Source organism: Tachypleus tridentatus, chromosome 4 (assembly GCF_004210375.1).
Source record: "Tachypleus tridentatus isolate NWPU-2018 chromosome 4, ASM421037v1, whole genome shotgun sequence".
NCBI lineage: Eukaryota > Metazoa > Arthropoda > Merostomata > Xiphosura > Limulidae > Tachypleus > Tachypleus tridentatus.
Genome location: NC_134828.1, coordinates 113241065 through 113260078, shown reverse-complemented (window position 1 = coordinate 113260078; position 19014 = coordinate 113241065). Strand labels below are relative to the sequence as shown.

Here is a 19014-nt window from a genome sequence, read left to right as displayed (position 1 = left end):
TGTGTTTGTATGTGTACTGTATCATATTAAACAATATCATATGTGCTTCAAAAACTGTGTTATCTGTATTTTAAAATTCCTTCTACCTACAAGCATTATTTACAGTTATTGAAACCTACATAAAGTCTATACTTTAACATGTTCAACTGTTATTATACAATAACCCCATTTCTACAAAAGTCTACCCTTTTGTTGGCTACTCTTATCATGTCCAGATGCTTTTAAATAAATAGTCTGAACATGTTGCATATTAAAATAGCCAGTTCTTGGCTTATACATGTGTTATTGTGCCTCAACAACACCAAAAAAGTAATACTCTATTTAATAACATACATACTGAATTATAATGTTATAACAAAGGATAGAAACATACAATAGATGCCACATAAAAACAAATGGAAGACTACATTAAAATAATTGTGGCAACACATTTTTTTAAAAATTTTTTATCAGACAAATAAGGCATATTTTAATATTAAATAATATAAAACAGAATGTCCGTGGGTTAAACATTGGCTTGTTCATGCTTTTTGACAATTTCATGTCTTTCTCTGCTAGTACACAGAACTGTCACTTAGTAAATATATTAAAATAGAAATACTAACATTTTAAAAATAGAAAACTTACCCTAAACTTGTGCAAGATAAATGGTCTTGCCAAATACATGTAAAGCACATCTACAAACATTAATATGTTTCTTGAGTACATCACATATTTAAACTATTAAAAAATTTTGAATAAAATAAATCAACTTTTTTCTTTAAGATATATATTTAATTGAAAAAAAAAATCCCAAGCTTTTTACAATTTAAAACCTAGACATCTTTAACTATTTCAGAAACTTAATACCTAGTGAGTATCTAGCCTCTTAAATAATCTTACATCAAGAATAAAACCTCTGTTACATAATACTTTCATGAGATTGTGAGAACATACAACGATTCTCTCACACTGCTGCTTAGAGTATTTTATACTTTAATATTTCATGGGTTAATGGAGAAATGTTATGTGCGATAATTCAAGTTATTAAACTACAGATATCTTAATGTAGGAAGTTATGATATCTATTACAAACTTGGCCTGAGCAAGGGAGCTTGCTTACTCAGGACCACGCTTGTGTGAAAGAATCTCAATATTTACGAGTAAATACGTATTGCCTGAGACACTTTTTGGTGACATATGGGACACTCTGCCTCAGTCTTCTCACATATCCGATTGGCACATTCCAAACAAAACAAGTTATGGCCACAGGGAACCAGAGCAGCCACAACATCACTTTCAAAGCAAACAATACATTCTCGCCTACAGTTTTTTCCAACGGATCCTAGAGAATCAGTGGGGCTGCTGGCTAGACTGCCACCACTGTTGATAAATGGTCCATTGGTAGATGCTGTGGTTGTGGCATTTGACAGTGCTGAGAATGAGGGCAAGGAGAGGGGGTCACTTTGAATCCTCTGAGCTGAAGAATGATCCATGAGGAGAGAGTCTGTAATAGCTTGTGTCAGAGCTGCACCTGCAGTACTAAGACTTCCACTCTGGCGAGGCAAGCTAGAACTTGGATAAAGGCCTAAGTCTGGCCAAGCCGGTGGTGACGAAATGATCATGGGATCAAATGTTGGAGAATCTCCTATACCCTCATCTGCCTCATATAAACCAAACCCATTGGAGAATGTGCCTGTAAAGGACAAAAGTCAGTGAGCTTTGCTGATCCATTGGAAGAAAAGCAGAAAATACTGTCCTGAGAATTCTGTGAAAGCAAGGTTTTGCCATCCCGTGAATGTGAAACAAACCCATTGAGATCTGACTTAAACAGAGATGTAACAAAGCCATTGGTTAGGTTACCTGTGTAAGACTGGTCTGCTCCATTATATTCTAGGTAATTTTCATCATTTGAGTCTGACACACCACCAGTGCGCACGGCTATGTGTGCTTCGATTTCTTTTTGAGCACTTTCTACATTTTCAGGTAATCCAGTGACCTCAAAAACAGGGTCCTTCTCACGACTGGGAGTCACAATGTAAGTATTGGTCTGTTGTTGAATGCGTTTAATGGTAGCACCCTTAGGACCAACTACCAACCCAACAACTCTGTAGGGCACCCGAACTTGTATTGTTGTCTGTCCAGGAATGTTGGAATTTGGTCCTGGAGCCAATGCTCCATTCTGGTTGTTCTTTCGCTGGGCTCGAATCTGACTAAAATGCTCAGCTGCCGACAATATTTCCCTCTTGGCAGCACACACATCTTCCTTCCTCCCTGTGACCACAAAAACTGGTTCTTCACCACGAACAGGAGTTTTGATGTATGTGTTAGTCTTTGCCCGAAGTGCCTTAATCTTGCACCCTAGTTTAAAAAAAAATTTAAAACATTCAAACTTAGAAAGAAAAACAAAGTCAAATGGTTATGAAGCAAGTATATCAAAAGTCAAATAATGGAGAAATCAAATTCATACAAGACATGGAGAAAAGTTACTTAAATTCTTCTGAATTACCTACAATATGTTTAATTATCCTTTTATTTGATATTATCAAAGTCTCATGCTCTACAAATGTTTTACTATTTTAAATAAACTGTTTCAACAGATGAGTTCTTAATTATACTTGCTTATTGGAAACTATTTCACCCACCTTAAGAAATCTTCTAATACTTCAAAACTAAAAATCAAAGTTAGTTTTGCCACAACAGATTTAAAAACAGCTTAAGTTACTTTTAGCAGTAGAACAGTACTAAAATTCTTCCAACTTTAACTTGTATTTTGTTCCTACATTTCAGTCTTTCCTTCTCATATAACTATGTAACTCTTTAAATATATTAAATACGTTGCAAAAATATGACCTGTTATGTTTCAAACTAAATTTATATTTGATAGTGTGGGGGGGGGGAACAATAGAAAAATTCAAACTTACACAATATTAGTTTCTGTACTTCATTTTGTTCAGTCAAAGGTATCCATACTAACGTACTTTGAGGTTTTTAATATTAATACTCGTGTTTATTGCGTGTAATTTGCTTAACATTTATTAAATATTTCATACTACCGCTAACAGCAATAAAATTTCAACTGGAACATATCTAGTCTTAAGGCCTTTTGTTTATATTCTATTAAGTTGTTGTTTTTGCACACCATCTTGTTTTTAATTTGCCCCTCTGTGTCTTCCACTTCAGTGTTGTGACGTTGTAAACTAGCATTTTCTCAGAGGTGTCACTGGAAACGAATGCGGTATGTTATGACGTTGTCACACAAAAAACCACTGCTAAAGTAATATTTAAGTTGAAATTTGAACAATGCTTGCCTTGCATTCAGTAACGACCGAACTCTTCTAAGAAAAATATTAAGTTTCTGACATCCAAAATATATGAATGAAATTTCAGATACGTTTTGTGATTTTATGAAACCATGAGTCGGCTTCTGTCACAGTTCTTAAAGAGACCTAACTGTTTGAGCGCGTGGGGTAATAAATACAGAGAAGTTTGTTTTAAATGAAATAACAACTGATCGTATAATAGGAATGAAATTAAAACACCTATAATCAAACTCTTAGCTGAAAAAAAACAACAAGTTAATGGGATAATACTTCTCGCAAATTACATTACTACTCATGTACAGTTAGAACCGAACAATTTTAAAGATAATAAAAAATTTGTGGTACAAGTTAAGTAAACACGTGGTGTCACATTAAAGCAAAGTTTCCCGCAAACAAAGAAATGGCGCGATTCGCGCAGTGCCTTCTGAGTCAATACTGGTAGAGGCTTTGAACAAAGGCCTCAACGTCAAATTGCAGTGTAAAACATAAACGATTCCATTTAACGAAAACAACAAATATGCGTTTATTCTGGCCGTAGTAATTTACTCACCCTGTCTACCTACAATTTCTGCTACGTGTTCTGAACTAGGAACAGGAACACATTCTGTGGTATTTTGACTTTTTTTGCTTCTGGTATGATCAGAATCGTTAGGGTGAATCGTATTGTTTTCGTTGTTCAATCCAAGCATCGACAATTCTAAGGCTAACTGTAGTGCTCTTTGATCTTCAAGAACACCACCATTGCGCTCCATTTCGGGAAACAGACTAGCAGGCATCACAGATTATGATACTGTGAGCGTTACACAATGGTGAAATATAAAAAATAAGTCTCTGAAAATTACAGTCGCTCCTTTCTCCTCGAAGCCGTGCCGCTTTCAGCACAGCATTCACAGTTGTTGTACTCTCAAATTTCTCTCCACTCGGTTGCTGCTCCTCCTGGCGTCATGACGTTGCTCTCGCGGTAAGTGCTGAAGACCTAAACCTAGTGGTGGTGCGAGATACAATATCTGATTGGCGTATTTGAGCTAACTAGGCGGGATTCCGTTCCCAAATTTCTCTTTCCCGCCTAAAAAGTGAGCGTTCTAACGAACGCAGTTGTTAGAACTGTCTGTATTGTATACCTGGAGGGCTATGTGTAACCTCATTCTTCCAAGTTTGAGACGTAACTAACTCTAAGATGATAACACAAATATAGCTAAACCCGGAGTTTCGATAAAGGCTAACATTTTGAGACTATCTAGTCCGCAATTCGACAGTGACCTGCACTGAATACATTCCGTTAGATTCTGAAATCATGATTCATTTTTTGAATTTTGCTTTCCTAACAAAATGTTATTTATGCGGCGCACTACGACTATTAATATTACCAAGAGAAGTGTTTATTTTCCTGAGTATTACTTACACTAATTTTATTTATCTCAATTCAAACATTTACTGATGAATACCATTTATGGGGGTTAACATCTCAACTATACCTTTCACGTGTGGAGAAAATGTTAAACAAGTTCACCTATTCACGTAGGTTGGCACATGATGTAGAATTTTCACAGTTTACTAAATGCCCCTTGGCCAATACTTGCATCAATGTGTAGATATAAATTGCGTAATATGTACTCAAAGTTGTATATATTTCTCCCTAATGAAAAATTAAATCAAAATTTTGGTTAACTAGGATGAAGATGACATTCTCTCGCACCTTCTGAGATATAATAGCTCTATTGTGGGTGGAGCCTCCGATTAAACTGCTTCTCCATAGGCTTTTCCCAACCAATCACATCACGGTTTGTATTACTGTATAAAACACAGCTCAAAATCCAAATCTGTCGACTATAGTTGTCTGAAAAAAAATGTAGATAGTTCCCTGCACTTATGTGCAAGTGTTAGTCGTTGATATGGTGTTTTAGCAATATATACACATTTTACTGCTTCATTATTTGTTGCATGAGTTGGGAATTTTTTAAAAGTCTACACATTTCTGGTAACAATCTCACAGACGCGTGAGTTAGGAGTCGACGTAGAGTTTTAAATCGCATCTAACTTGCTTCAATATTGATATAAGAAGATGTTTCTATACGAAAATGTGTGTCTGAATATTTCGTTCTGTCTTATCTGCAGTTGACAGATTTGATTTATAAGACATTTTGTACTTTTCAGATCCAGTTAAGAAAAGAGTAATTTAACAATTAATATACTTTCTGCATAAAGTTATAGCTTTATATTATTTCATTGAGAAACAAAAAAATTAGGTAGTTCGTAATTTCAGCCACATTAAAATGCAAAATTTAGTTGTGTGCAATCATATAATACACTTTGTTTTTGAGCAAAGTCACAGTGGGCTATCTGCTGTGTCCATCTCAGGAAACCGAATTCCGGATTTTAGTGCTCTTAAGTCCGTAAACGTTCCGCTGTCCTACTGAGGGACAATACAATATAAGGTGAGCAAACATGTTACCCCACAAAGAACAACAAAACCTATACCATGACTTACTTAAAACTAGAGTTTTGGGCTGTGTCAAGTATTAGCAGCCCATCTAGGCCAACTAGTAGAGCTATATATGTATAGCTTTAGGCATGAACGCGTCTTGTTGTGTACATTCACAAGTCTTTGGGTTCCTTTTAAAAAATAATGCTTTAGCACCAATTTCTATTTGGTAATTAGAAGGTTGAGGTCAAATTTCGATGGGGGGAAGGAAACAAAATTAACGTTAATGCAGAACTCGCCTGAATAATTCTAATAATCGATGTATCTCGGTTGACGAGAGCAAACATGGCCTGAGACTTCAGTGTTCCGCTGATTCGACATAAACAAACGAATAAAAAACTTGTGGAATTTGATGACGTATGTGGTAGTATGGTGGGTAATAAAATTACTTAGTTGTTAGACAAAATAAGGTAACAGAAAAACAAAACACAACACATGATAGGCCTAACTGGACAGCCCTTTTAGTTAAAAAAAGTGAATAAGGCAAGTGTGTAAAAACAAAACATATTAAGCTATCTTTCGCGCCTAAAGGCTGATATGTGCGTTTAATCACACTTAGTGAAGTGATTATGCTAAAAGTTGTTGCTTTGAACTGGTAAAGAAATAAGTTTTGTATTCCTAAGCAAATAAATGCCAGTCAGGGTCTAGATTATAAAACATAGCTCTGATAAAGCAGTTTCTAGTTGATGGGATCCGATAAACTGTATGTAGTATTGGACTTCAGGTTCAGTTGTAAACATGTTCACATTTTGATTTATTGAGCAAAGTTTTAACATTAAACCTTTTTGTATGATAACCACTTGCGAGAATTATGTAAATACATAACTTGATCTATGAAATATTTAATAACGTTACTTAAATTAATTTTAAGACAATGTTGTCAAGTCGAAACAAAGGAATGTTATTTCTTTGAATTCTGTGTTAAAATGTAAGAAATTATTGAAAAGAAGTTATCAGAGGATAAAACGTTTTTCAAAAATTTTCTTTCAGTTGGTTTCTTTGTTGAGTAGAAACACACTGAGTGCTTGTCCGTAGTTTGTTCTTAGAACAGAGTTTTATAGGTCCTTCACGCATGGGTTTTGGAATGTACTACTTTTTCTAACCTTGAGTCTACGACGTCTTTGGCGGTGTTGCTAACGGCTCCGGGCATTTCTGATGATATCCAGGTCTCACGTGAAACAAAGACGGCCCCGACCTCAGTGTTTCAATATCATGGTAACACACATCTACACATCATTAAAAAACAAAAATTCTCGGTTGCCAGACGGCGTTCTTGGTCAAGGCCCAGCTAAAAACGACATCCGCTTCAAGGTGATTCACTTTCTCCATGGCTCGTGGCCTTGAACAGTATGTCGCTGCCGTTGTGCACGCGGGCTTTGTTTGACCAGACTGGTCTCTGTAGCTGCCCTTGAAAAAAGTGACATGTTGAGATAGTTTCGGTAAGATGCTTAGTTTCATCATTTACTGTTAAAAATCTTCCAGACAAACAGACTTATTAGATAAATCAGAATGAATTAATGATAATAGAATTATTATTATCACCTCTATAAAGCTTCAACATGGATTCACTACAATAAAAATAGCCATGCTTTCATTAGTAAATTTAAATTTCAGGAGTGACATAAAATGTGATATGTTTCTTTCAGCTTTCATTTCCTTTTTATTATTACACAGTTGAAACTGTGCGGTAAAACAGTGAAGACTTATTTTCGTCATTATTGTATCTGAGGATAAATCATTTCATGTGAAATTTCAATATGGACAGAAAATAGTTCGTGCTACAAATAACTTGTCATTGACGCTTGATTAACTAACTACACATCTATTTCCATCGCGTTTATGAGCTCCACTGAAAAACTTATGTCGTAAGTTTCGATACGTTTCTTTTATGTTTGTTGGTTGGTTAGTTTCAGCGCAAAGCGACACATGGCCTAACTTCGCTATGCTCACCGCGGGAAATTCTATACAAGGAGAAAAATAGTTATGTAAATAGAAATACTTGTTAGTTTTATATTGAGTGTTTATCCTTCAGTTTTATGTAAATAAAAAATAAATATAAAAACAAAGTATATGGTTAGGCTATTATAAAATTTATTAACTAAATAAAGTCTTCACAAGCAGAATATATAAATAAGACAGCTTCATACGTTTGCTGAATAAGTTAGTAGATCTGACTGTTACGGTAAGATTCAACAGTTTTGTTTGTGTGCATGTTTGAGCACAATATCACATAATAAGCTATCTCTGCTCTATCTACCGAGGGAAGTCAAATCCCGGATTTTATTGTCTATGTCCATATTTTTCCGCTGACCTACCGAGGGACAAATAAACAACAACAACAAATTCGAACGTTTGATTTTTACTTTATTTATCTGTTTTATTTATTTTGTAGATAAAAGTGCTACTTTTATTGTGTACTTAGAGTGATGTGAAAGCTCAATGTCCCTATTCACATTGTAGTGAGTTATGTAATACGTATACAAACGGTTTAATTGTTCATAATATGTATGGTTTGTGTGAGTTTCTAGCGTATGAAACTGTAGGCGTTATTTTCGTCAATATAGCATGCTTTAGGATATCTGAGTTAAGAAACGGGGTTATTGTGTATAGTTTTACTGTAAAAATAATTTTTGTATATTGGAGCGCTGTCTATACCGTATACGTTACATAAAATTATAACAAAAAAAAACCTTCCATGTCAAACTGAATCATAAAATTCTTTAGTGGAAACTGAGAAACCGTGAATAACTCTAACGCTGTAATAAAAAACAACTATTTAGAAAATCTCAAAACAGGGCATCACAATATGATAAATTGCTAAATAGATCAGGGAGTTTGTCATAAACACTGGTGGATCAGAACCCACAGAAACGGAACAGATCGATGAACACTCCTCAGACAGAGGCCTAGAAGAAACAACTATTGATAAACCAAATTATTCATTCAGAGACACTGAGAATCAAAGTTCTGGGGTAAAACGAGTTCGTTTTAATTGGTTTCGAGAAGAGGGGGAATCAGAACTCTTTTTATTTAAATGTTTCAAATCACAGATTTAAGGAACAAAGTCAAGGTTAGTTTTGAGAAGTTCAGATCACTGATTTGAAACAAAGAAAGTATAATTCTCTGTTTGAATATTCAAATTTAATTTGAAGAAACTGAAGTCAGAGTCCGGTGTGGGAAAAACTAAACTCAAAGGTCTGTGTTGGAAAAACTAAAATCAGAGCTCTGTATTGGAGAAACTTAAGTTATAATTCTTCACTGGAGAAACAGAAGTTAAAGTTCTTTATTTTACGGATAGAAGTTAAAGTTCTTTATTTTACGGATAGAAGTTATAGTTCTTTATTTTACGAATAGAAGTTATAGTTCTTTATTGTAGAAAGAGAAGAAGTTATAGTTCTTTATTGTAGAAACAGAAGTTATAGTTCTTTATTGTAGAAATAGAAGTTACAGTATGTTATTGTAGAAAAGAAGTTATAGTTATTATAGAAATAGAAGTTATAGTTCTTTATTGTAGAAATAGAAGTTATAGTTCTTTATTGTAGTAGAAATATTATAGTTATTGTAGAAAAAGAAGTTATAGTTCTTTATTGTAGAAATAAAGTTATAGTTTGTAGAAATAGAAGTTATAGTTCTTTATGTAGTAGAAGTTATAGTTCTTTATTGTAGAAATAGAAGTTATAGTTCTTTATTGTAGAAATAGAAGTTATAGTTCTTTATTGTAGAAATAGAAGTTATAGTTCTTTATTGTAGAAATAGAAGTTATAGTTCTTTATTGTAGAAATAGAAGTTATAGTTCTTTATTGTAGAAATAGAAGTTATAGTTCTTTATTGTAGAAATAGAAGTTATAGTTCTTTATTGTAGAAATAGAAGTTATAGTTCTTTATTGTAGAAATAGAAGTTATAGTTCTTTATTGTAGAAATAGAAGTTATAGTTCTTTATTGTAGAAATAGAAGTTATAGTTCTTTATTGTAGAAATAGAAGTTATAGTTCTTTATTGTAGAAATAGAAGTTATAGTTCTTTATTGTAGAAATAGAAGTTATAGTTCTTTATTAAATAATTCTGATTACTAGTTTGGAGAAATAAGTATTTGTTGGAGAAGCCAGTCCTCTGTCACAAGTTTATTATCAAAGCGAGCCAAGGTGTTATAATTATAAGAAACAAAAATATCAATAAATTTATATTCTCGAATGATATTATAGTCGTTAAATAAACTTTCGCTAAAATTGGAAAAACAGAAATAGAAAGTTCTTGTTTTAAAAATTGTTAAAGGAAGGAAATACTGATTCTAATTTGTAGTTGTATTAAGAACTTCGTTGATCCAAGTCATATCAAAACTGTATATCTAATGTATTATACTTATGTAGAATCAAACCAAAACAATGCTGTGACATGAACTCAATATTATTAATGTACCGTTTTATTTTGTACAGAAATAAAGTGAAAAATAATATATTCTTCAAGCCTTCCGTTTTATTTTCGACTTAATGATTTTTTGAAATGTTTCAGGCAGGAACTTTATGCGTCAAAATATGTACGTTTTGAAATGAAATGCTCTAAATACAACACTCAGCCAAAATGTAGAACTAAACTAAACGTTAATTGTGTATTGCAGTAAATACATAGCACGTGAATAAACACGTGATCTTACGTATTCTACTAATTTAATAGAAATGGCTTTCTGAAATGGCCCGTCAATATTACCCTTTGTATATATTTGTACTTTAATTTTTCCTAGCTTTATTCGAATTCGCAGAGAAAGTGGAAATTTTATTTATGTACGAATCACCTCAACTTCAGCCACTCGGAGAAAAAAAATAATTTGTTTGTATTTACCTGGAACCATCTTTGAACATTAGTTTTTGAGTGACAGTTTTAAGTACACAAATTTTACTACGCATAAACCGTTCACAGGTCATTCTGTAAAATAAATTTTTAAAAAAATCTTACGAAGACAACTGAAACATTCAATTTTTGATTCAATCTGAGCAAGACAGTATAAGAACAAAACAAAAATATTTTCATGACTTCTGCTTCAACCTGCATATACATACATATATACATATACAGGTTTGACAAAATTACTCTTGTATTACACGAAATTGATTCTTATATTTGGCAAGGCCATGTTGCAGCTTGCAGTATGCTATTGTGTCAGTCAAGCGGCAGAAGAGAGCTTCAGCGCGGACGGAATCTTACACAGCCTGGAAATTATTGATTTCTTCCCGGCAGCTAGCGTATTTGCCAGCCAAGAGACAAAAAACATGATCAACCGCGCCCTTCGACCTTGCTGCGCAGTTGTCATGACAACGGTAATGGTGTACATTTTCAATCTGTGGTTTCTATAATATATGAAGTTTGAATTTTACTAATCGTGCAGAAATATACAGGCCTTAGATTAGTATTGTTAGACGTAAATATGAACTGTCGCCTATTTTACCCGTTAAGAATACTTTACTAGCGGAACAAGATGTACCTCCAGAAGTGTTACTTTCAGTTTTTGTAACGATATATGTATATAACTGTCCCGAGACAGTTTTAAAAGCCATCATACATACAAAAACACGTACTAAGTGATCATTTGTGAACAAAATTCACCTCCTATAATGTTAAACTGCTTTCGTAACCTTATACACATCACTTAGCACGAGTTGTCCCCCTTTAATATTTTTAATTTATCGAATTTTGTAATATTCACGATTGATGTTAAATTCAATCAATCTGACTTTACCATAAAATTTAGCATCTCAGAAAAAATAATTATTAATTAGTTATTGCCTTTATTAGTTTCAACTCAAACAAAAACAATGCAGCTTTAAAGCTTTCATTTTTAATTAATCAGACTACTAATCATATTGTAATGGAAGTCTTACTTAAATGATACCAGAAAAACGTTTTTATTATGCGATATGCAACCCACAACTTCGCGAAATTTTTATCCTGTGTGCATGTAGATTTGCAACAGGGGTCACGATTTTCCAATTTTTCCTCCGTTTCCCTTTACGGAGAATTTCTTTTTCTCTGTTCACAAGGTGCAGATATGACGTCATAAGTACGTCACACGGGGATCTAATGCACTGATGCTACTGGAAATCAACTACTTATCTTAACCAATGTTTTCAATGCCTGCTATTTCCATATCTGTTATATCTTAGTAAACGTGACAAGCCTTGATATTGCGCGAAATTTTTCGTCGACAGTGGATATAGCAGATATGGTGTGGTTGACATATTATTTAATTTTTCCTTACTCTTACTTACATGCTTTTATAATTACAATCATAAATGTTTGCTCTACCAGTCCCCCTTCGCTGGTACACCTGTAAGTCCACGGACATACAACGCTAAAATGAGGAGTTCGATTTCCCTCATGGACTCAACAGAGAGCCCAATGTGGCTTTGCTATAAGAAAACACACACAATCCACGAGAACCAAATATCTTTCTTTAAAACTTAAAATCAAAATTGTTCAATGTCTTCTCTTTCAGACTTGATTATATAATAACATCCTTGAGAAAATATAATGAATATTTCAGTCTACACGAGTTGTATGTGAATCTTAATAGTACAATAGGAGAAGCTAAACGTACAATCAATGTAGAACGTATATCTATACATGTATGTATTATTACTATTACCTATGTATATGTGTTGTTGTTCTTTTGTTGGCAGGTTCTTTTAAATTATCTGGTGAACATTTTTTAACTCAGTCTACGTAAACTGTCGTATATTAGTTTATTTATACCTTTAACGTTTCTGCAAGCTTGAACACTGTCGTAAATTGTTGTAGGCCTTCGTTGCACATTATATTAAAACCTCTCTAACATCAACGTACAATCAATCAACTTACTTGCATAAAGTGACCTCATTAGCTAACATCTTGACTGATTCACTCTTTCCCTTCAAATAACTCTACACACTTCACAATATGCATGTTTACTTTACTTTTTAATATAATTTTTCACGCATCTTTAGAAGATTTCAGATATTCTATCTTATTAAATTATTTGATCCCATCGTTATTATTAGGTTTCAGCTCTCTCTAGCTCAAAATGTCCCGACATGGCCAGGTGGTTAAGGCACACCACTCGTAATTCGAAGGTTGCGAGTTCGCATCCCAGTCGCACCAAACATGCTCGACCTTTTAGTCGTGGGCGCGTTATACTGTGACGGCCAACGCCACTATTAGTTAATAAAAGGAATTGGCGGTGGGTGGTGATGACTAGCTGCCTTCCCTTTAATCTTACATTGCTAAATTAGGGACAACTAGCGCAGATAGACCTGGTGTAGTTTTGCGCGAAATTCTAAATAAACCAAAACAAATTTCTTCAGCTGACATTTAAATTATTAAAATTATAGCTCATAACACTGCTCCGTTACTGGTTTATGAAGTTCCCTGAGCAATTACAATACAAAAATAGCAACGCAAAAGACTGCACCAAGTTACTTATTCATCAAATATTTCCGCTCATTTTATGTTCTGAAACTCAAACTATCCGAATGTAATAGCTTCTCGCCTCGAATTTCCATTTGCTGTACTTTCACTGAGTAAGTGATCAAGTAAATCCATTGTAAGTTCCAACTTTGGTGATTCTCTGGAATTAATCACTAAAGGATCTTCATGTTACTGAGTGGCTTAAGTTTCTACTGACCAGTTTTTCTCTGTAGTAGTAAAGTTGGCATTTCCTCATTGATTTATTCCCGAAAACGAACACACTGGATAGCTCTGACTCGGATCACCTATCGTTCTGGGTTCTGTAAGCTGGTGTATTGATTTTCTCAGAACAGCATATGGTGTTTTACATCATCTGCTTAACTTTATAATTTGTTTTTCAGGAAGTGAGTATTGTACAGCCATACTTTGCTACCTCGGTGACATTCAATATATTATAGTGCGTTTTCATTTTATCACTAGTTAATGTAAGCCTTTTCTGGGTAAACCAATATACGATATCTATATTCTTTACATCTAGGATAATACTTTCAACCACTAACTGTTGCAGTCATGGTAAAATGTTTGCTTCCACTGTGCACCAGTCACTAGATGAATATTTAATGTTATTAACACGTGGGATGAGTATTTTACTTGTTTGGTTCGTAATTATGACAGAATATATCTAAATTTGGTATCGAAAGTTGTAAAGCTGAATGAAGTTAGCCTAACCTTGCATTCACAACTACACCTCAAGCAAGTTTCTAATATGCACTTTTACTTGACATTAATTATCTACACATCTTCACAGATAGATAAATTTTCTTACAAGAAAGAATATTTTATAATATTTTTCCTTGCTGAAACTTTATGACCAATGGCTGTTCGTATAATTCCCTGTTCGTTCTTCACATATATAAGCAATTTCCCACATTTCATTGCTTAATCATGTCGAACTGTTATATCTGTAGAACCAGTATTGATCAATATACTACAGTCCATCTCTCGAACTATTATATCTGAAGAACCAGTATTGATCAATATACTACAGTTCACTCTCGAACTGTTATATCTGTAGAACCAGTATTGATCAAAATACTACAGTCCATCTCTCGAACTGTTATATCTGTAGAACCAGTATTGATCAATATACTACAGTTTATCTCTCGAACTGTTATATTTGTAGAACCAGTATTGATCAATATACTATAGTCCATCTCTCGAACTGTTATATTTGTAGAACCAGTATTTATCAATATACTATAGTCCATCTCTCGAACTGTTATATTTGTAGAACCAGTATTGATCAATATACTACAGTCCATCTCTCGAACTGTTATATCTGTAGAACCAGTATTGATCAATATACTACAGTCCATCTCTCGAACTGTTATATCTGTAGAACCAGTATTGATCAATATACTACAGTCCATCTCTCGAACTGTTATATTTGTAGAACCAGTATTTATCAATATACTACAGTCCATCTCTCGAACTGTTATATTTGTAGAACCAGTATTTATCAATATACTACAGTCCATCTCTCTAACTGTTATATTTATAGAACCAGTATTGGTCAATATACTACAGTCCATCTCTCGAACTGTTATATTTGTAGAACCAGTATTTATCAATATACTACAGTCCATCTCTCGAACTGTTATATTTGTAGAACCAGTATTTATCAATATATTACAGTCCATCTCTCGAACTGTTATATTTGTGGAACCAGTATTGATCAATATACTATAGTCCACTCTCGAACTGTTATATCTGTAGAACCAGTATTGATCAATATACTATAGTCCACTCTCGAACTGTTATATTTGTAGAACCAGTATTGATCAATATACTATAGTCCACTCTCGAACTGTGATATCTGTAGAACTAGTATTGATCAATATACTACAGTCCATCTCTCGAACTGTTATATCTGTAGAACCAGTATTTATCAATATATTACAGTCCATCTCTCGAACTGTTATATCTGTAGAACCAGTATTGGTCAATATACTTCAGTCCACTCTCGAACTGTTATATTTGTAGAACCAGTATTGATCAATATACTACAGTCCATCTCTCGAACTGTTATATCTGTAGAATCAGTATTGGTCAATATACTATAGTCCATCTCTCGAATTGTTATATCTGTAGAACCAGTATTGATCAATATACTACAGTCTATCTCTAGAACTGTTATATTTGTAGAACCAGTATTGATCAATATACTATAGTCCACTCTCGAACTGTTATATCTGTAGAACCAGTATTGGTCAATATACTTCAGTCCACTCTCGAACTGTTATATTTGTAGAACCAGTATTGATCAATATACTACACTCCATCTCTCGAACTGTTATATCTGTAGAATCAGTATTGGTCAATATACTATAGTCCATCTCTCGAATTGTTATATCTGTAGAACCAGTATTGATCAATATACTATAGTACATCTCTCGAACTGTTATATTTGTAGAACCAGTATTGGTCAATATACTATAGTCCACTCTCGAACTGTGATATCTGTAGAACCAGTATTGATCAATATACTATAGTCCACTCTCGAACTGTTATATTTGTAGAACCAGTATTGATCAATATACTACAGTCTATCTCTCGAACTGTGATATCTGTAGAACCAGTATTGATCAATATACTACAGTCCATCTCTCGAACTGTTATATCTGGAGAACCAGTATTGATCAATATATTAAAGTCCATCTCTCGAACTGTTATATTTGTAGAACCAGTATTGATCAATATAGTACAGTCCATCTTTCTAACTGTTATATTTATAGAACCAGTATTGATCAATATACTACAGTCCATCTCTCAAACTGTTATATCTGTAGAACCAGTATTGATCAATATAGTACAGTCCAATCTCGAACTGTTATATCTGTAGAACCAGTATTGGTCAATATACTATAGTCCATCTCTCGAACTGTTATATTTGTAGAACCAGTATTGATCAATATACTACAGTCCATCTCTCGAACTGTTATATCTGGAGAACCAGTATTGATCAATATATTAAAGTCCATCTCTCGAACTGTTATATTTGTAGAACCAGTATTGATCAATATAGTACAGTCCATCTCTCTAACTGTTATATTTGTAGAACCAGTATTGATCAATATACTACAATCCATCTCTCGAACTGTTATATTTATAGAACCAGTATTGATCAATATACTACAGTCCATCTCTCTAACTGTTATATTTATAGAACCAGTATTGATCAATATACTACAGTCCAACTGATAACGAAACCTGTTGACTCTTAGACTATATTCTTTTATTAATAATATTTTTATCTCTGGGAGCAGGTGAGGTATTATCAGATGATATCTTCCCAATTATTCCAGCTGATTTTAATATCCTGACGTCTGATTAACCCCCTTTTTGTTCTTTTGATCTGATTGGGAGTTATTTTTAAAATTTTGTAACAAATGTTGATTCCTCACAGTCTTGGTTGTAGTGACAAGTTTTTCTACGTCTATAATACTTCTATCTTTCTTAATATTCTTTGGAACGAGTTCCTATTGTTACTCTTCCCTCTAACATTTCTCTGCCATTCCTGGAAATAACAGTATTGTCCCTTTGTTTACTTCTTTCATTCTGTGTAACTAGTTGTATAACTAATAATTTTATCCATTTGTATGTACTTGTCAACGGGAGATGATGTTTCCGTACTGACCATCCTATAAATTTAAGTTGGTGTTTTTCGTTATTTATTTGCGATTTTAACGGATTTTAGTTCTACTGTCAAATCCAGAATTCCTTTAACACTCCTACGAAAAGACGTTTCTAGTCCTGATTTCTCCAAGCCCGTTCCCCTGGCTGTGGTTTCGCTAGATAGTAGATAGGGACACTGGGAATCTCGTTAATCCATTCATTAATGGATTTAAATGGCAATTTCATTTAAATACAAAATTATTAGCCTAATATTAATAACCTTTCAAGTTGCTCTGGGCCTATTAGGCCCCACTTTTCGTAGGAGTGTTAAAGATGTTCATCTACTTTATTTCAGTCTGATCCTCATATTACTGTCTGTCATGATGCCTATAAATTGGTTAAGTGTCAATGAATCCTTCATTTGACGAAAAGCATCCGGGTAACCATGGAAATATTTATAAAACTGGGAATTTGGTTAATCTCTCTCATTTTGTCCTTATATTTATTGTAGATCTTTGCTATGGAAACTTCCTTCTGAAGTGTCACTTCAAATCTGTTGGCTTAGACAGCCACTGATGTTTTTTATGACTCTTAGCTGGAAGATTGTTTAATGTTGTCAAAGCTGACTCTTTTCAAAGGGGTAATGAGATGACAAGCTCTTCACTGTTACACTTGTTTACTCTGGAAATAACTAAATCTTTACCATATATGGTAGTGTGCTATGTTATAAAACAAACAGGGATGCTCAATCAGCTGCAGAATCCTCTTGGAAATCATGGTATTTCATTTGACAATCTGCATAGAGAAAGATGGATGTTCTACTATGTCTGGTCATTATACCGGACTACAGAAATCTATGAGAGATTTACATCCATAGGTGTATTACGTACACCTTACGTAATTGTCATTATGTATATCAATAACAAAAGTGATAAGAAGTTCCTTTAGAAACGTCCACAATATTAATGAAGGCATTATAAAGCAAAAGTTTTTAAAAGCAGTTGCAATCTAAAGGAACTGATACACTGCAGTAATTGAACCCAATTTGTTTGTGATACTAAAGAGAAATTTTCACTGTAGTCCTCAGCAAAATTGCAATTGTGGATTCTAGTTTGGAAACTACGATGGTAACTTTGATTGTGAACCTACTATTGAAGCTTCATTCCTGTTTTAACTTCTGCCAGTTGATGCATTTTGGAAAGTGTGTCATGTAGCTTCCAAATACCTGCAAACATTGCAGCAGCAAATTTCCAAATCAAATCCAAGTTTCACAATTTTAAAGTATGAGAAATGAGGAAGAGTTGATATACATTATAGACTAGCCGAAGGAACAGCAGACTCCGCTGGTGTTACTTGCACATTTGTACTAAAGTCTTTTAGTTTTGTTCTGAATGTTTAAAGAATCCTACTTTCCGAAATACTGTTGTTAATCTTGATGTCTACTGACTGTTTACAGTCTTCATGTGCAGAGAATATTCCTAGATTACAAGCACTGAAAATCTTCTAAATGTTGTAAAAGTCCATATGTTGCAAGGCTTGGCCATCTTCTAAATACTATGACAATCCTTAGGTTACAAGCATTGCTATATTCTAAATGCTGTGAAAATTCCTAAGTTACAAGCACTTGCTGTATTCTAAATGCTCTACAAATTCCTAGATTATATGCTCTGGTTGTCTTCTAAAAGATGTGAAATTGCCTAGAACACAAGCCTTGGCTATCTTATAAATGCTGTGAAAATCCCTAGATTACAAACACTAGTTATCTTCTGAGTGCTGCGAAAATTACTAGGTAACAAGTACTGCCAATCTTCTAAGTGCTATGCAAATCATTAGGTAATAAGCCTCAGTTATCTCTTAAATGTTATGAGAATCATTTGGTTTCAAGCACTGGCTATCTTCTAAATGTTATTTGAATCATTCAGTTTCAAGCACTGGCTATCTTCTAAATGTTATTTGAATCATTTGGTTTCAAGCACTGGATATCTTCTAAATGTTATTTGAATCATTTGGTTTCAAGCACTGGCTATCTTCTAAATGTAATTTGAATCATTTGGTTTCAAGCATTGGATATCTTCTAAATGTTATTTGAATCATTTGGTTTCAAGCACTGGCTATCTTCTA

At 33.7% G+C, this 19014-nt stretch overlaps 1 protein-coding gene across 1 annotated transcript; it reads right to left on the bottom strand.

The window, feature by feature from the left end:
* Positions 1 to 994: 994 nt before the first annotated feature.
* On the bottom strand, positions 995 to 4213 carry LOC143249898 (RNA-binding protein MEX3B-like). Its single transcript, XM_076500492.1, is given in 3 exon segments — positions 995 to 1687; positions 1690 to 2340; positions 3853 to 4213. Coding segments are annotated over 3 exon segments (1428 nt in total). The 5' UTR covers positions 4079 to 4213; the 3' UTR covers positions 995 to 1136.
* Between the last annotated feature and the right edge of the window lie 14801 nt (positions 4214 to 19014).